Genomic DNA, 20,156 nt, shown 5'->3' on the forward strand with positions numbered 1-20,156 from the left:
ATAGCAAGTTGGTACAGCTATGTAGGAATGTAACCAAGTAGGCCTGGAACAAAATACATGTTAAGCTAGAAAAGCATGCTCATCCTTTAGACAGGGGTCTAAAAACTTTCTAAACAAAGGGCCAGTTTACTGTCCTTCAGACTTTAGGGGGGCCGGACTGTGGCAATTTCAAGTACAAAATGTCCTGGCACCAGTGGGAGTAAATAATGCTCTATATTTGGTGTCAGTGAGTGGAATTTTGAACCCATTGCTGGTGTCATTTGGTGGGAAGAATCATGCCCCATCGTTGGTGTCACTGGGGGGAACTGTGCCCCATCATTAAGGTCATTGGGGGGTACTGTGCCCCATCGTTATTGTCATCGGGAGGAATTGTGCCCCTTCGTTTGTGTCATTGGGAGGAACTGTGCCCCATCATTGGTGTAATTGGGAGGAACTGTGCCCCATCGTTGTTGTCACTGGGAGGAATAGTGCCCCATCGTTGGTGTCATTGGGAGGAGCTGTGCCCCAACGTTGGTGTCACTGGGAGGAACTGTGCTCCATCGTTAATGTCATTGGGAGGAACCGTGCCCCATCGTTGGTGTCACTGGGAGGAACCGTGCCCCAACGATGGTGTCACTGGGAGGAACCGTGCCCCAACGATGGTGTCACTGGGAGGAACCGTGCCCCAACGATGGTGTCACTGGGAGGAACCGTGCCCCATCTTTGGTGTCATTGGGAGGAATTATGCCCCAATGTTGGTGTCAGAGGAAAATTGATGAAATATTGCCCCACGAGCTAGATATCAGCAAGCAAAGGGCTGCAGTTTGGAGACCACTGCTTTAAGATGAGCATAGGTGTATCTAAAAAACAATAAAAAAGAACAAAAAAGCAAAAACCTGATTCTAATTATTTGAATATTCCATCGCTGATCTCATTGTGTCTACATATTTACCCAAAAGCTACATATCATCTTCTATCAGACTTCTCTGGTTTGTTGCTCACATTCACAAAAGATGAAAATGCCCAACATGTATTCATTTGTGATGCTGAAAAGCTTCACAGACCGCCTGTAATATAATAAAAGCTATAAAGTTGTTTTTACTCTCTCTTTTCCAAAATTTTTTCTCAGTGCATTCGGAACAACTCCACGCTCTTTGGTCTCACAATAGAATATCTGTGTAATGTTCCGTGCAAGGTATAACGAGATTCATCATTATGGCCATCCGGGAACGTGTCTGACGACTTCAAAGGCAACTTTTTTTTTTTTTTTCCTGCGCTCTTTTTAACATGATTCCCAATTGCTGCGAGGAGGAATGCAGAAAAAAAACGAGAGGTCCAGCTTTGCTCTCCTCTAATCCTTCTTTAATAGTCTTTTGGACATTTCTGCATTATAAATATTTGAATTTGAGGGATTTAAGTGAAACGGGTTTGAAGTTTTCCTAAAGGGCCATAAACCATTTTTTTGAAAGAGTATGTGTAGAGAACTTCGTTGAGCTGGATTAGATAAGCCTATTTGCTAAATAAAATAAAGAAGATCAGGGATGCACTGTGGGGGTATGATTGGTTCGCTTGCCCGTACATGTGGGAGGATGAGCAGTCGTGATCTATGAACCTATGTAGCTGTTTGATGCATATGGTGCAGACCTGGTATTTCCATGCACGTTAAACATACAAATCTTGTCGCTTTCATGCCCCCTGTTTGCATAAAAATTTGATGGAAAAAAAAAAAAAAAAAATAGTTTGACTGTGAGCTAATGTAATGTAGTTTAATGTGGATAAATCATCACCAAACATAAGCACCTCATCCCTTGATTCGTATGAAACAATGGTAGATTAAATAGGACTATAACGGTGCAGCCAAGCCAAATGTAGAATAAAAAATTTATTATTTATTAACAACAATCTAAAATGATATCTTCACATAAAAGAACATTTACTCATAACCCATATTTCTGGTCCGTAATTTTTAGTTTTGCGGTATAAATGTGAATCCCGACATGTTTCGCCCTAATTATTGAGCTTCCTCAGGGGATGCTATCCGCTTAGAGTCTCAGTCTTCCCGAATTTCACTTTAAATATGTAGCCACTGATTCATTCAATAAGAATAAAGTGCCAAAAAACAACTGCAGAGCTGCGGGTGGCCACAGGAGGCAGACAAAGACCAGAAGGGTTAGATGGTATAAAGAAAATGACACGGGGGTAACGGTCCACAGCAGTGGTGGGTCTATCTCCCACGTGCCTCAGGCAGCGTTATAGTCCTATTTAATCTACCATTGTTTCACAAGCTAATGTGTTTTCACTAGGGTTGTCCCGATACCACTTTTTTAGGACCGAGTACAAGTACCGATACTTTTTTTCAAGTACTCGCCGATGCCGATTACCGATACTTTTTTTTTAATGTCACGTGACAGTTTTTTTTTTGCTATTTTTTTTTGGGGGGGGGGGGGTGAACGTTGTATGTGTGTGTGTGTTTTTTTTTGTTTTCTTTTACAATTTTTATTTTTTACAATAATATTTTTTTATTATTTATTGTTTTTTTTTTTTTTTTTTTTTTAAATCAGCCCTGTTGGGGGGCTTTGGTGAGATATCAGGGGTCTTAACAGACCTCTGATATCTCCCCTTTGAAACAGAGAAAGAGACAGAGGATAGAGATTCCCCAGTCCCTTTCTCTGCAGCGTCAGCTGCACTGAGAATGAATGGAGAGAAGACAGCGGCTTCTCTCCATTCAAAAACTGACACATCGTAATCACAGAAGATTACAATGTTTCAGTTATGTGAATGGACAGAGTCAGCTGACTCTGTCCATACACAAAGGAAGGAGGGGGAGGACGGAGGAACTGAGGGGGAGAACAGAGGGAACAGATGAGAGAGGAATGCAGGGGACAGATAAGGATAGAGGAACGGAGGGGGAGAGATAAGGAGAGAGGAACGGAGGGGGAGTACGGAGGGGACAGATAAGGATAGAGGAACGGAGGGGGACAGATAAGGATAGAGGAACGGAGGGGGAGTACGGAGGGGACAGATAAGGATAGAGGAATGCAGGGGACAGCGGAGAGGCACAGAGGAACAGAGGGGGCACGGAGGAGGATGCAGTGACAGTCAGCTGTGAGCGATCACCGCTGTCTGTCACTAAAGCTGGTGAAAGCCGCTGGGGGAGAATCCTGTAACTCCCCCACGCGCCGATCACAGCTGTCCTCCAGGTATCGGGGGAAGCATCGGGAGCATTTGCCCGAGTACAAGTACTTGGGCAAATGCTCGGTATCGGTGCCGATACCGATACTAGTATCGGTATCGGGACAACCCTAGTTTTCACCAAGCTAAAAGGCATAGTCAGCATATGCACAAGTACACTATGGGGTTGATACCTTGATAGCGTTCTATTGGACGAAACGCATTGAGAAGGAGACACTAGTGCTGAGGTCACACTGCTGTGCGATCCCGGGTCAGCAACTGCTTCTCATGTAAGAAACTTAATATGGTTTTAACTTGTTTTATCTACATGCATTCATAATAAAATACTACACTATCAGAGCACTTTGTCGGCTCCTGGTAAGCTTTATTTACCTTACTGGACCCTACTGAGAAGGGCCTCTGGATGTGGATATCGGGTGTTACCCCTATGTTTCCTGTGGATGTCTGATTTAAAGATCTAAAGAAACAGGTGGTTATGCTGCTGTAATTGCAGCCATCATCTCTGGTGAGTGTTCACTTCACTGGGGTGTGGTGATGGACCTCTGAGCACACCTTGGACACTTTACCATTGCTTAATGGTGTTGGACTTTATCTGCATTATACCTTTACATTTTTTGGACTAAGTTTGCTATATCACTGAGGATTGATCTTATTACCGAAGGACACTTAATTGATAATTTTTTCTACACGTTATTGAAGATATATATATATATATATATATACTGTATATATATATATATATATATATATAATTTGTCACTATTAGTGCTACACGTCTTATTTACACTGTGGGGTTGATTTATTAACACTGGATAGTGCAAAATCTGGTGCAGCTCTGCATAGAAACCAATCAGCTTCAGTTTTTTTGGCAGAGCTTGATTGAACAAGGTGAAGTTAGAAGCTGATTGGCTACTATGCACAGCTACACCAGATTTTGCACTCTCCAGTTTTAGTAAATCAACTCCTATATGTCTAAACATTTGTGGACTCATGACCTTCACTTCAACTTTTTCTTTGCATCTGAATAGGCAGAATGACAGTTTATTTTGGGCTCTACAACGTAGGTAATTCACTGCAGACAGATTTTAAAAAGCTCTTTACATGTAGGATGGGTGGGTTTGCTTTCTGTATATGTAGTGCATAACATACTTCCTCTCTGCTTGATAGGTCCTCAGATAAATTTAAGTTCCCAAGGCAAGTCTAAATCTGTGTAGACACCAGAACCCAAAGCGTGGATGGTGGGGACACCTCATAATGGGAACAGCAGGTGTACAGACCTGGGAACTCAGCACAGGGATGGTGGGAACCTCTAAAAATGTGAACAGCAGGGGTGCGAACCTGGTTAGCTCAGAGCAGGGATGATGGAAACCCCTCATAATGGGCACATAAGGTGTGCAGACCCAGGAACTCAATGCAGGGGTGGAGGGAAGCCCTCATAATGGGCACATAAGGTGTGCAGACCCAGGAACTCAGTGCATGGGGTGTTTGGGACCTATCATAATGTACACAGCAGGTGTGCAGACGCAGGGAACTCAGCACAGGGATGGTGGGAACTCCCCATAATGGTAACAGCAGGTGTACAGACCTGGGAACACAGCTCAGGGATGGTGGGAACTCCTCATAATGAGCACAGTAGGTGTGCAAACCTGGGAACTCAGCACATGGGGTGATTGGAACCTCTCATGATGAACACAGCAGGTGTGCAGACCCAGGAACTCAGTTCATAAACCTCTCATTACGGGCACAGCAGATGTGTAGACCAGGGAACTCAGTTAGCCCCGGTTCACACAAGGGCAATTTGTCAGGCCTGACAAGTCGCTCCCCGTTCTGTACTACGGAACTGTTCTAATAGGAGCGACGCAAGTTGCTCGGACTTAGAAAAAGGTTCCTGTACTATTTTCGGGACGAGTTCAGGCGACTTGCATTGACTTTTATACAGAAGTCGTTTTGCAAGTCGCCGCTGAAGTTGTGTGCAGGTTGCCTCGGTGAGTCGGCCTGCAAGTCGTGTTGCCCCTGTGTGAACCGACAGTTAGGGATAGTTGGAACCTCTCATAATGAGTGCAACAGGTGTGAAGACTCGAGAGCTCAACACAGAGATTTCACCAATAGAATCCATGAGAGACAGAAACATCTATTGGGGGGACCACCTCTTTACCATCCATCAAATAATTATCAGTCCTGGGTGGAAAGACCCTTTAAGGAAAAAACATCATGATTTTTCTTTTCTGACTTTTAGCTTTTTATGTGGTCATTTTTGTAGCACTTAGTGGAGTCCTTTGTCAATGGAACTGAAGTATCCAAATCAGCACAAACCTACAACACCACTGATTTATTTGGTTCTATAGTGTCATGTAACGGAACTTAGTGAAGCAAACCAACCCGCTCCTACTTGAAAGCAACCGTGCCACTTAACAGATCAATACAACGCTGATCGGCGGTAATGTCAAACAGGTTCCTGTAACTTTTCCATTGTGGAGATACTAGAAATAACAGGTAAACTTTAGTTTTGTCTAATGGGTCTGTTGCCAAATGGTTTGTTAAAAGGCCGCCTAGGTAGAGGGACAATGCGGAGCCTAGGGTAGCTATACAGCGTTAAACCAATGTTATCACTCCTGCCCTTTATTAAGTAGCGTATAAAACACTTCGACTATACATTATGACAAGGATCAGGGAGCGCCAAAATTAAAGTTTATGCAAAGACAAAACTTTCAAGTTTCAAACAGAGTAAGGAATGGTGAGAACCCCTGTCAGGTTTTTATTGCTTTCTGTGTCTCTGCTGGGGAGATTCACCCCTCATTTTGTCCTGGTGACCATTGTCACTGAGGCAGAAAGTCGTCACCAGAGCTAAATCTTCCATTGGGGATGCTTGCTAATACTTTGTTTTGGAGCAATCTGCTCTTACTTGGTCCACAGAAAAATCCTGCACGCCAGTAAATCAACATATAGGGTCATCCTTTATTACAAAGTAGTAGAATACAGCTGAATAAAAACTCAAACGCATTTTGGCCTTTAGGCCTTGATCGGGTCCCATGATTAAGGCTTAACGGCCGCAACGTGTTGGGCTATTGTGGTGCATTGGCAGCCTATTCATAATGAAAGGGCTGCTATAACACAATGCAGAGTATTATGTGCCATAACATCCATTGAGGCATGTGCAATAACATACCGCAAAAAAAAGGAAAAAAAAAGCTAAAATGTAAATGGGCCCTCAAAAAATTTACTTTACATACACTTCAAATGGTATATTTCTGTTTTTGGTTGATGCCGGAAAGTTAACTCTCTTGATATTTTTTATATCTCTTGGGAATTTGACCTTATTGTATATCACTGAGAATACAGCACAAGGAATAGACAAAGGCAGGGACATCTCTACTGTAAAAGAATAAGACTACAAACTTGGTTAGAACCCAGCTGTGAACTTTCTGCTAAAATCCCCAAGCCAGAGGGTGACCTTAAGATGCCTCTTACAGTGAAAATGTCCTGTCTGGGTGGACTGTCCCTTTAAGGGGCCCGTTATTCCCAACAGTGAAATCTCCCTTGAATATTTCCAGCTCTGCCCACCTGCTGTGATCACCTTCATTTAGTTTGTCCTTTATAAGTGAGACACCCTTGCTGGCAGAATTATTTTGCTGCTGGAATCCAATAAAATTTCAACTAGAACTTTTTTTTATAGATTCAGGAAGAATACGTTACATTTTGTCTGTGACAGCATTGGGGAGATTTCACTTTATTTTCTTTCTCTATTGTGGCCAAAAGTCCACTTGAGTTGGGATTCGATGTGCAAAGAGCAAAGTGTCAAAAGCAGAACATATAAAGTCCAAATTACATTCTATTTACTCCTAAATCATAAAAGGCAACACGTTTTGGGGATTCAAAGGTTCTCCCTTTATCAGGGCTTGGTACTGTTGAATGATGCGTGTGCTAGAATTAATTAAAATTGGAAGCATTCTAAGAGGTAATTAGTATGATCACTCCAGACCCCAGTAAGGCTTGGCTCACAACTACAGGTGTGACCAAGCATGGCTGCGTTTCCGTGCGTTTTTCTGCATTCGCATATAGGGCAGCCCATTCATTTCAATGGAAACATAGAAAAGAAGTCCCTGAATCTTTTCCAAAAATCCACAGCACCGAATCAAATGGTGCTCCTCTTTGGCTCACTGGCTGTGATTGGCCCTGCCCCCTCTCCTCATTGGCTCACTGGCTGTGATTGACAGCAGCGGGAGCCAATGGCTCCAGCCAATGAGGAGGGCGAGTCCCCAGAAAGCCGAGGCTCTCGTGCACATTGCTGGATCGCGATGGGGCTCAGGTGAGTACGGGGAGAGGGGGGCTTGGGCACTCAGAAGATATTTTTTTTTACCTTCATGCATAGAATGCATGAGCGTAAAAAGCCTTTAGCCTTTAGAACCATTTTAATTAGCCCAGTGTGTGTGTTCAACAGTATCAAGCCCTGAAGAAGGGGGCGCTACCTCTGAAACGTGTTGGAAATTTTAATACAATTGTCCTAATTAAATTAAAACAAGGCTCTTATATGTTCTGATTTTTTCCTTCCTTTTTTCTTTCCTCCTATAAAAATTCAAGCCTTCTTCTACGCTACCTCTACTTAAAAAAATAAATAAAATTGTGTCTGTGTTTCTGTTGGAGAGTTCCCCTAACTTTTTGGCTCATAAAATGTTGTCAGCAGCACAGGAAGGCAAGTGCAATCCCTCTGAATATCAGTAAAAACTCTTCCCCACTCTATCCAGAACTAACAAAAAAGTTTTGGCGTCATGCAAACTTTAAAGCATACAGTATCTCACAAAAGTAAGTACACCCCTCAAATTTTTGTAAATATTTTATTCTATCTTTTCATGTGACAACACTGAAGAAATGACACTTTGCTACAATGTAAAGTAGTGAGTGTACAGCTTGTGTAACACTGTAAATTTGCTGTCCCCTCAAAATAACTCAACACACAGCCATTAATGTCTAAACCGCTGGCAACAAAAGTGAGTACACCCCTAAGTGAAAATGTCCAAACTGGGGCCCATTAGCCATTTTTGCTCCCCGATGTCATTTGACTCGTTAGTGTTACAAGGTCTCAGGTGTGAATGGGGAGCAGGTGTGTTAAATTTGGTGTTATCGCTCTCACTCTCTCATACTGGTCACTGGAAGTTCAACACGGCACCTCATGGCAAAGAACTCTATGGGGATCTAAAATAAAGAGTTGTTGCTCTACATAAAAAGATTGCCAAGACCCTAAAAACTGAGCTGCAGCACGGTGGCCAAGACCATACAATGGTTTAACATGTTTTGTGTTGCAGGAACACTTCTTCAGGAGATTTAAGGGTTTAATCTATTCAAATTCTATGGGAATAAACATAAAATGTTCAGGTGCAAAGATGGCCTAGGCTATAAGAAGATTTTCAAGACCCTGAAACTGAGCTGCAGCACGGTGGTCAAGACCATACAGCTGTTTAACAGGACAGGTTCCACTCAGAACAGGCCTCGCCATGGTCGACCTAAGAAGTTGAGTGCACGTGCTCAGCGTCATATCCAGAGGTTGTCTTTGGGAAATAGACGTATGAGTGCTGCCAGCATTGCTGCAGAGGTTGAGCCTGTCAGTGCTCAGACCATACGCCGCACACTGCATCAAATTGGTCTGCATTGCTGTCATCCCAGAAGAAAGCCTCTTCTAAAGATGATGCACAAGAAAGCCCGCAAACAGTCTGCTGAAGACAAGCAGACTAAGGACATGGATTACTGGAACCATGTCCTGTGGTCTGATGAGATCAAGATAAATTTATTTGGTTCAGATGTTGTCAAGCATGTGTGGCGGCAACCAGGTGAGGAGTACAAAGACAAGTGTGTCTTGCCTACAGTCAAGCATGGTGGTGGGAGTGTCATGGTCTGGGGCTGCATTAGCGCAGCCGGCACTGGGGAGCTACAGTTCATTGAGGGAACCATGAATGCCAACATGTACTGTGAAATACTGAAGCCACGCATGATCCCCTCCCTTTGGAGACTGGGCCGCAGGGCAGTATTCCAACATGATAACGACCCCAAACACACCTCCAAGATGACCACTGCCTTGCTAAAGAAGCTGAGAGTAAAGGTGATGGACTGGCCAAGCAGGTCTCCAGACCTAAACCCTATTGAGCATCTGTGGGCCATCCTCAAACGGAAGGTGGAGGAGCGCAAGGTCTCTAACATCCACCAGCTCCGTGATGTCATCATGTTAAAGTGGAAGAGGACTCCAGTGACAACCTGTGAAGCTCTGGTGACCTCCATGCCCAGGAGGGTTAAGGCAGTGTTGGAAAATAATGGTGGCCACACAAAATATTGACACTTTGGGCCCAATTTGGACATTTTCACTTAGGGGTGTACTCACTTTTGTTGCCAGCGGTTTAGACATTAATGGCTGTGTGTTGAGTTATTTTGAGGGGACAGCAAATTGACACTGTTATACAACCTGTACACTCACTACTTTACATTGTAGCAAAGTGTCATTTCTTCAGTGTTGTCACATGAAAAGATAGAATAAAATATTTACAAAAATGTGAGGGGTGTACTCACTTTTGTAAGATACTGTAACTTCAGTCACATTTAAACTTTGGATAGCATGGAAAATTCTCAGGATTTTCTTTCTGCCTGTGACCCCCCACTGGGGAGTTTTTTCCTCATTTCCTGTCCCTGGGGGTAAGGTGGAGGGGGGGGGGGTGGTTGACAAGAAAGCATAGATATCAATGATAACTCTTCTTTCCTGATGGAGTCGCCAAAGGGCTAGAAGAGGCTGGCAAGTGATTAAACCCACCTGCCTCTAGCAGAAGCAGTAACCTTCTGCAGGTGGAATAAGGCTTTACGGTAGCCTGCATTCACACGGGGTCATAAGGTTTATTCATAAAAAAAAAAAAAAATTAATTGGACAAAGTCACAAGCATTGCCCATCATAGATTTTAACCATATTTTGATTCATATTTTGATTCCCTGTGATTGTCAGCTCTATCTAGTGGCCATAGTACTTATTTTTTTTCCTGAAACATCTCAACCAAGAAAATACTGCAATGTGGCCACTAGATGGAGCTAAAACTAATTTTTTTTTAATAAACGGACCCCATAGTGTATGTACCATCCATTTTTATTCACACCTGTGCATAAAACATGGGCTGACCCTCAGCATAATAAAAAAAAAATAAATAAAAATTGCTTAAGGGTGGATGAATGGGCACGTCCGGCGCAACCCACGTTGCCACACGTCAACGTCCATGGGAAAACACATCCACAAGTGTGAATGGGCCCTTAACATCTCCCCCTTTTCCAAATAATAAAAACATTAACCTATTTATTACATCTGGATATTGCTTCCGAAGCGTGCCTAAAGCGTACAAGACAAAGCATAAGGCTAAAAGGGGAGAAGAAAAAAAAAAAAATGATTCAAATAAAATCAAGCAGTCTAACAGGTGAGTGTTTAGAGAGAAAGAGAAAAAAAAATCCCTTTTATTTTTATTCCGGGATGAAGCTAATTATTTTGTTATCTTTACCCACCAAAGCATTTACTTTGGTTTGTCGCCCGATCCACAAACACTTTCGAGGAGATGACATTACCGAAAGGCAGGAACATCTGCATGAGCTCGGCGTCCCCAAATTCCTGGGGCAGATGGTAGATAAACAGGTTGCAGCCTTCGGGTCCTGAGAACAGGGGAAAAAAAAAAAGAGACAAATGTTAAAGAGGAGACGAGACCGGGGAATAGAAGAATCAGCGGCAAAAATAAATACAGGCATGGCTTGCAAAAGAGTTATTATTACAAATCATAATACAATAAAATGTATATATTATTATTTGGCATTAGTACTATTCCCTTTGGTTATAAAAAAAATGTGCAGAACTTTTTGTCCTGCAATACTACTTGAATATTCATTCTGTAGGAATACATGCAAAATTGAATGTTATTAAGCTATTTTTTTCTCCGGGTCGAATGTTCTTCATTTATACAGAATAGAGTGAATTAGGAAAATACTGCAGTATGTCCACTAGATGGAGATGACAATCATAATAAGTAAGTCTTTTTTAGGACTTGATTTGCCAGGGATGGTACTGGTAAAAATATTATACGTATTTTAAAGAGATGCTGTTGTAAAAGTGTATTTCCACTTTTGAAGTAAATTTGAGAGACCCCTACTATATGTTTGTTATATGTTCCCACTCACACAGCATACACTATATTCCCAAAGTTATTGGGACGCCTGCCTTTACACACACATGAACTTTACTGGCATCCCAGTCTTAGTCCGTAGGGTTCAATATTGAGTTGGCCCACACTTTGCAGCTATAACAGCTTCCACTCTTCTGGGAAGGCCGTCCACAAGGTGTAGGAGTGTGTCTATGGGAATGTTTGACCATTCTTCCAGGAGCGCATATGACAATATAGTGTACCTAAAAATTATTTGTGCTATGGATAGGAGAACATTTAACAAATTTAAAGTAGGTGTTTCCCTAATTGGCTTTAAAAGTGGAAATACACTTTAAGGCTGTGTTCACATCACTGTGAATCCACATCTAAATTGCATGTCAGTAGATTGCACAGGATTCCTGTGCCCTTTCTGGTCCATTTCAGGTCCGAATTCCGCCAAAAATTCGGGCTGAAATCGGACCCGAAACGGTGAATGGAGACGCACCGGACCCCCTGCTGTGAGCCGCTCCGGTCCTCACTGCAAACCCAGCCTAAGGCACATATATCGTAACAACAAGAGTCTCTTTAAAGCTTCCAGGCAAAAAACTAAATATGCAGCAGAAATAGGTATTTGCTATCCTTCTCAGTCAGTCGTGTGATCCCTTTTGTACCCTGCCACACAAAACAGCCAGGTCCTCAACCTCCACTGCAGCAGCTTCTAAGCTTACTCAAGGACACACCCCCCAGCTTAGTGATTGGACAGTGAAGAAGCAGCAGCACATTGATGCTCTCTCCCAGCTTTTCTCCACTCCATTAGCATTTGAGTACTACAGGAGAGGCCTAGATTCAGCTACCTAGAATCATTGCATTTATAAATATATTTAGTCATTTCTTTATAAACACGCAACATTCATTTTTCTTAATAACTCCTTTTTAAACCATTTCAAATATTTATAGATGTCTGGCTATAAAGGTTAAATATGGTTTGCAAAGGAGGAAGAACTATAATTAAAAAGCATCAAATGGTTGAGATCAAGAAAAATAATTATTGTGTATTTTACTCATGATAAAATGATAAAATTAAGTGCTTATATGCTAATGTTTGGTTCTTTATATAATAACAGGTTCGCTATCTAGAGTGACTTTGTAGAAAAATGTTATTGGAACAAACTGTTGCTTTCCGGATCCTTGTTGTGGAACATTGAGGCAATTTGTTTCCTTGTTGTACGACGAAGTAGAGTCTGGATCTCGGTCAAGCTGATAAGGTGTTCCATGATAACAGGAATTAATGTCTCTTGTAATTATTGACGTTCTGCTTGTACAAATTCTTATGTGAATGATTTAGCCTGTTCCCACCAGGACAATTCACATATGCCGCAGCAAGAATCCTGGCTTCTACATATACAGTGCCTTGAAAAAGTATGATGGGGTGAAGGATGGAGCCAGAATACAGGGCAATTTTAGAAGAAAACCTGTGGGAGTCTGCAAAAGGGGGTCATTGTCCTCCAGGAGGACAATGACCCTAAACATAAAACCAGAGCTACAATGGAATGGTTTCGATCAAAGCATATTTATGTGTTAGAATGGCCCAGTCCAGTGGCATCACTAGGGTTGGTCTCACCTGGTGCGGTAAAATTTCTTATTGGGGTAGGGCGGATGGGGTCATTAGTCACATGAGGGATTGGGGAACAGATGTTCCTTAAGTTCTTCTTGTTCTCACTGTACAAGCAGTTTCCAGTGGTCTCGAGCTCCCCAAAAGGAACAAGGGAGCCTGGGAACAACTACAGGTGCTGCCGGCGGGATAGGGGAGTGGTTGGGGTTGAATGTTGAGGTCATTAGTCACAGAAGGGATGGGGGAATGGATGCTTCTCAAGTTCCTCCTGCTCTCAATGTACAAGTAGTTTCCCATGGTCCCAGGCTCCCCGGAGGAACAAGAGATCCTGGGAACCACCACAGGTGCCCCCAACAGCTGGGGGTGGGGTTGGGGTTGGTTGTTCGAGGGAAATAGGGGTTGACTTTAGAAGGTCCTTCATGCTAACTCTCCAGGACTGGAGCTTACAGGCCTCCCATTTTGATTAAGAGATTAGATCCTTGGTTACACCTACCATGACTAAGGCTCTCCAATCGCATTAACTTCTCTACTTTCTAATCTTTACTTTTACTTTATAACTCTTTTTTCTTTAAAAAAAAACTTCAAAAACCATCACCATGAGCAGAGGTTGTTGATTTCATTATGCTTGTCGCATTTAAATGCATCCACAATTTTTTGTGACTGTAGCTGTAAAGGAAAGTCGGGAAGGCAGATTTGAGAGGGACTGTCCCACCCAAAGCAAGATGGTCATGACCAACTTGCAAATTTTGGAGGATATACAAGGGTAGATTTTATTCCAGGCAAATGATAGGGAGGAACAAGACAAATTGCTCACGGCTCTATTATATTATCCTATCCTAGACTTAATGTTATTAATCTCCAGGACTGGCATTTATAATGAGGCCGGAGCAAACTTTTAGTAGGTGTTTGGGAGGATGAGAAGTAGGCAGCGCAGGAAATGTACGCCCCCCCACTAACCATCATTCATCCACCTGGTATGGCGAAGGAAGAAAGATCGGACAGATGCCATTTAAAGTACATTAGAATTCTTCCACCTCAGTATGAACGCAATTAGGGGCCTCGCTGCGCTCACCAGTAATAACAGAAGATGATGCCACCATGACTATTTGCAAAGTGCGGTCTTCTTTGTTGATTTGCTAAAAGACCTCAGCGAGTAGGCAATCGATATTAAACACAGCCTTCGTCATTGAAGGCTAAGAGTGTGCATGTTGCTGTGACAACTTTTTCTGTAACCCCTTGCGTGCCGTGGGGCTTTTTTTTAATATTTGAAAGGATTGCTATAGTCTTTTTATTCCAAAGTACCAATTTATAAAAGCCTCACGTGTGCAACATTTTCCATTTTTGTGCTATATGCTAGTTTATTCTTTCACTACAATTTTTATTGCACAGATCTCTCTGATGATGGGTATATAATAAGGACTTATGGAAGGGATCCTCAAACTACGGCCCTCCAGCTGTTGCGGAACTACACATCCCATGAGGCATTGTAAAACTCTGACATTCACAGACATGATGGGAATTCTAGATCCTGAAGAACTGGAGGGCCATAGTTTGAAGACCCCTGACTTATGGAATAAAAAGTCGGCTTATGACTTCACACCAATGCATGCAAACTGTCATGAGATAAAATAACGAATGCATGTAAAATAACTCAAGACACAAAAAAGTTCAGTGGCATTATTTACCCGGAAGTGCTGGATCACATATTATATACGTGATCCAGCCCAGGAGAGCTGCTCATACGCTCATACGTGAGGTGGCCGGCAAGCATTTAACCTAGAGTTGGCTCCCATCTGCATCTATAATAGCCTCCACTCTTCTGGGAAGGCATTCCACAAGATTTTGGAGGGTATCCTTGGGAATTTGTGTCTATTTAGCCACAAGAACATTTGTGAGGTCAGGCACTGATGTTGGAAAAGAAGACCTGGCTTACAGTTGGCTTCCAATGCATCTCAAAGGTCAGGGCTCTGTGCAAGCTGCCCAGGTTCCTCCACACCATACTGGTCAAACCACATCCTTATGGGGATGGGATTGTACGCAGGGGCACAGTCATGCTGGAATAGAATAGGGTCTTCTCCAAACTGTTACCAGAAGGTTAAATATGCACAATTGTCCAAAACAGGGGTCTCCAAATTGTCTAAACAAGGGGCCACTTTACTGTCCTTCAGACATTAGGGGGCCGAACTGTGGCCATTGGGAGTAGAAAAGGCCCCATTGTCAGTGGGAAAAAACAATGCCCCATCTTTGGTGTCAGTGGGAGGATTTATGCCCCATTATTGGTGTCATTGGGCCCAATTGTTAGTGTTCTCGGGAAAAATTGTACCCCATTGTTGGTGTCCTTTGGAGGAATTGTGCCTCATCATTGGGGTCAGTAGGAGGAATAGTGCCCCATCGTTGGTGTCATTGGGAGGAATTATCCTCCTTCACTGGGGTCAGTGGGGGAGGGGTTATGCCCCATTGTTGGTTTCAGTGGATAAAATAGTGCCCCAAGAGCCGAATAAAAGCAAGCAAAGGGCCGCCATCTGGAGACCACTGGTGTAAAAGGTCTTGGTATGTTGCATCGATTACAGCACCCTTCACTGAAAACACATTTCATTTGGAGGGGTGTCCAATACTCTTGGTCATATAAGTAGGTATGATATTAAGTGTGCACCAACTTCAGCTGCCTATATCTGGATCTTCTGAAATGAGGTTCTTCAATTCATATGCCCATATGTTCTTTTTGAATTGGCTTATGGCTAAAAGTGCTACAATAACAACTCAATTTTGCAAATGTTGAAAACACACTAAAGCTTCTTTGTGAATAAACAAATTTAGGGTGTTCAGAGCCCCGACCTTTGGGATGAATTCAGATTTCCTTTACACTTGGGCTACCTCTCTCCTGACATTTTTAGGATGGTCCACCAATCTTTCAACCTTTCAGTAGGCCTCTGGAACTCACCCTCAGAATATGTTTCCCAAACTATCCTCCTTGGCTAATTATACATTATTTGGAGTGTGCTAATGCCACCAAAATAGTTATATGAAGAGATAAAATCAATTTGTGTTTTATGTGAAAAGTGATAAAATGGAGACGGCATCGTTAATGGAGCCATTCTGATTACAGCAAAACAGCGGTGACATTTAGGTGGCTGCATGCCGGTGATGGATGCCTTTTTCCATAAAATCCCAACAACGATAAATAATTGCCCATAATAAACTGGATGGTAATTTGTAAACAGATCTGAGATGAAGTTCAGTCTAACAGAAAATGTCACAAGGAGTTCAGGTAATTCTTAATTAGGGGATTAAAAGAGGAACCTTTCTGGATTTTTGTTTTTGCTTTAAAGGGTCAGTCCATCCAAATGTGATTGATGGCATCTGGTGGTCTAAACCATCTGTTTATATCTCCAGGGAACGCTTAGAGCTGTCTTAGCTCTTGGCATTTTTTTGTTCTTGGATTTAGTAATACCATAAGGTGATTTAAAGGGGACAATTGATTTTAAAATGGTTTACACAAACTCCATTAGACTCCCGTTAGCCGATTACTTGATATTAGATATTGAGGAACAGAGGAACCCTAATACCAAGCCTAACTCTTATGCACGCCCTAACACTACATGAAGTAGAAGATGGAAAGCCAGCAACTCTTTCATAAAGGAATGGTTATTTTATTAGTGCAGGCACAGTACAGCAGATACAAAGGCTTACGCATTTTGGCCTATAGCTTTACTCATCCTCCTTCTACTTCATGCTGTGATTGGGTGTTAGGAAGATACCACAAGCCAGTGTCTACTCACACACCCTAACACTAACCCAATGGCAATTCAATAATAACCTAACCCTAATGCTATCACTAACTCTAATACTTATCCCATTTCTAACCCTAAGGCCTCATCCACATGTGCGGAAGGTTTGTGAACACCGGTTTAGAGTTGGTTGACAGATGTTCAAGAGGCAATATCCTTGTCTGTGGCCGCCTGTTTATTTGATCCCCAAGAAGATTTTACATTGAAATCCCACCAGATCACGCTGCAACCATGTGCCTAAGATGCAGTAGCGACATGGTCACACTGACCTCAATGGGGCGCGGTTGGAAAGTGGCATTGCCTACCAGCCAGCCATGCAAAATGACTGCAGCAATGAATACAAACATACCTGCTGACCCTGTTGACTTGCCAGTAACCGGTTGGGGGAGGCGGTAAAAACGTTGATCAACCGCTTGTTTTTATTGCTTATCCACCACACAGACCTTCTACTGTCCCCAGCCATTTGTTTATTAAAACCATGTGATTACCATATCAACATGATTTTTTTTCCCGACAAATTTGAAACAAATTTTGGCAAAATTTTAGCCAAATATAAAGCAATTTTAAGAAATCATTCCTGGCTTCCCCAATCAATATTTGTTGTCTCCTGAATGGCCTTCTATTTTTTAAAGGCTGTTTATTTCTCTTTCTGTCCATGACCATCACAACAGCAGATTAGACCATGTGGCCTGACTTGATTTCATGAGTATTCATTCCCACAATTCCTGGATACAGCACCGTCTATTAGCAGGGCTCAGTGGTAATCAGGTATCTCTCTCCAAGCTTAGCGCCTCTTCCCAGCCGAGTCCTATTACTTCATCCCTTGCTCTGCTGCTATTGATTAAACTTCAGCTCAACCCGGCAGCCCAGAGATTGATTCCACAAGAGCTCCATGTAGGACAGAACAAAGTGCGTCCTGTACAAGTCATTAGCAGGTTAGGGACAATTGATAGGCAGCTGACCAAAGCCGAACACAAAGTGGAAACATGGACCTGCCACAGTGGTAATTTCATCAATTCTCGGGGTGAATGCACAAAGCTGAGGTCAAGCGGAATGGACTTGGAATTGGAGTCAGTGAGGTGCTAGTCTCCTTTCTTTAAATCTAAGGCAACCCCATCCAAAAACAATATTTTGTTAAACCAGGACTTTAGATTTTATTCTTCATCTCAACTCCAGCCAAAAAAAAAAAAATGTTTTAATTTATTATTGGATAGTTTGGAAAAGTATACGAAGGGCTGGCAACTCGAACATCCATTTCCAAGTCTTTACTGGCTATATAGCGGTGAGTTTAAAAGAACAGCTTACGTGTTTTAGCGAATAGCCTTAATCATAGCTTTCTATGATTAAAGTGATATTAAAGTCAAGTTTAAAAAAAAAATGTTATACCTACCTGCTCTGTGCAAAGGTTTCCTCCTCTTCTCGGGTCCCCCACCGGTGCTCCTGGTTCCACCCTCCTGCCCAGTGCCCCCAGAGTAAACCGTTTGCTGTGGGGGTACCCAAGAAGGCTCGCTCTTGAGCTGCTGCTCTGTGTGTCCATTTAGACACAGAGCCATGGCTCAGCCCCACCCCCTCTGTCTTCTCCTTGGCTCACTGGCTGTGATTGACAGCAGCGGGAGCCATTGGCTCAGCCAATGAGGAGGCAGAGTTCCCGGAGAGCACTGATTGGGAGCCAGTCGGCTGCTGGTATTCCAGCATGCTTATACGACAGAAGCCGGCCAAAGAACACGTGTTTTTTATTGAAACGGTCGATGTCGCCCGGAATTTGGCCTGTGTGTACAGAGCTTTAAGAGGAATACCGAGGCAGGGTGCTGTGATGTTTTCTAGAAGCTATATACAGCATCTTGCTGACCCTTCCCACCAGCCACGATCTGCCAGAATTGCATAGAGAGGCACAAAAAAACATTGATATTGTTGCTGGGTCCAACATAAGGTAAGTAATGAAAACAGAAAGGTTTTATTTAAAATATCATTAGCATGTTAATAAGGTTGGGGGAAAGAAGGAACCAGGGAAGGCAACATATGAGCAGAATAAGCTTAAGCTTTAGGTATGAAGGCTTTTTGGGGGGTTTTATTCTAGTGACAGACTTGTTTTAAACAGAACACTGATGGGGCTGAATACAAAGCTGGAATAAATATTTGTCTACTCTTTAATGCACTAGGCTGGGGGGCATTGTGGGGGCTGAGAACCCTCAGGGGGTCTTGGGGCTTTGTGGAAGATTGAGGGACACTGTGGACCACTATGGGAGGTTGGAGGGTGCTGGAAGGCACTGTGGGAGGTTAGAAGACCTGCAGCCGATTTGGCATCCATCAACCATACAGCATAGGCAGGGAGATCGCTCTGCTACTTCCTGTTCAGCTTTACTGCTTCTTGCATCATCTCCCTGCTAGCTTTTTTTTTTTTCCATACGAATGGAAACAGAGATAAGAAGCAAAGTTCAACCAGGAAGGAGCAGCGTCACTGACCTGGCTATGCAGTGTGGCAGAGTTTAGCGAGTCACGAGTCTGACTGAACAAAATTGCAAAACAGTTACCACAAAAAAAATCTCAGGTAGCAGGAATAGATTCAGAAAGTATGGGAGGCCCATGGGCCACCGGAGGATGACTCAGCCCATCAGAACCCACGTATAACTGAAACCTTTCTTTGCATTGGATGGACTCATGCAGTCTGCTCACTCACCTTCTCGCTGTTGCTGTGGGATCATGGGAGGTGGCTGGGGGAATGCTTGACTGATCTGTCCATAGGCAGCAGGATAAGCAGCTATTGGGGGAACAGGAAGAGAAAAGAGAAAACTGTCAGAAACTTGATTTAAAGAATTAGTCCAGTCTCCAGATAAAGCATAACAACGGCTTAAAGACAACATATAACTGATTACCACATAGAAAAGAAGTTATTATAAAGTGCAGGACACCTTCTAATACAGTGGTTCTCAAAAAAGGACCCGGTAAATTCTTCCAAAACCTTCCATGCCACAGCATTAAAAAAATAAACTCATACAATAAAAGTATGGGAATGCAAAGTATGAATTGAAATGCTTGGAGCTCTGAATGGGGATGGGTGTCACTGTGGAGGTGTGATAGAGATTCTGGAAGTTAGAGGACTCTGAAGCAAACATGATGGCCCTGTAGGGGACAATGTTTCTGGAGGGGGTTAGGGGGCAACTGTGGAAGATGGGGTCTCTCAAGGGGGAAGGGGGTCATCTCAGAAGTCTGAGAGCTTTGCAAAGGCACTGTGGGAGACTGAAGGGTGCTGCAGGGACTGTGGGACACTGTTGGAGGTTGAGGGGACTATGGGGGGTGGGAGGCTCTACGCTGGGCTGTGGGTCACTGTGGGAGGTTGGGGGTCATTGGGGAGGCAGGGTGAGTTGTGAAAGGTTGAGGGGCACCAGGGGAGGATGGGGAGCACTAATGGAGCTGGAAGGCACTGTGGGAGGTCAGAGG

The 20,156-nt window shown here is 43.1% G+C and overlaps 1 protein-coding gene across 22 annotated transcripts in view; it reads right to left on the reverse strand.

The window, feature by feature from the left end:
• The window catches only part of CELF4 (CUGBP Elav-like family member 4), a 1,454,628-nt gene that overhangs the window by 78,921 nt on the left and 1,355,551 nt on the right, over window positions 1–20,156 (reverse strand). For 13 of the 22 annotated variants that reach the window (XR_012242761.1, XM_073618612.1, XM_073618558.1 and 10 more), the window contains 2 exons: window positions 19,396–19,476; window positions 10,693–10,836 (listed from right to left, as the gene is read on the reverse strand). Coding sequence is in view for 21 of the 22 variants with exons in the window: in XM_073618612.1 (XP_073474713.1) it covers window positions 10,693–10,836; window positions 19,396–19,476 (225 nt within the window). In the remaining variant the exon portion in view is untranslated. The remainder of the gene's footprint in view (window positions 1–10,692; window positions 10,837–19,395; window positions 19,477–20,156) is intronic. The other 9 variants (XM_073618635.1, XM_073618595.1, XM_073618585.1 and 6 more) reach the window with 1 other exon arrangement.

Source organism: Aquarana catesbeiana, linkage group LG01 (genome assembly GCF_042186555.1).
Source record: "Aquarana catesbeiana isolate 2022-GZ linkage group LG01, ASM4218655v1, whole genome shotgun sequence".
Lineage (NCBI taxonomy): Eukaryota > Metazoa > Chordata > Amphibia > Anura > Ranidae > Aquarana > Aquarana catesbeiana.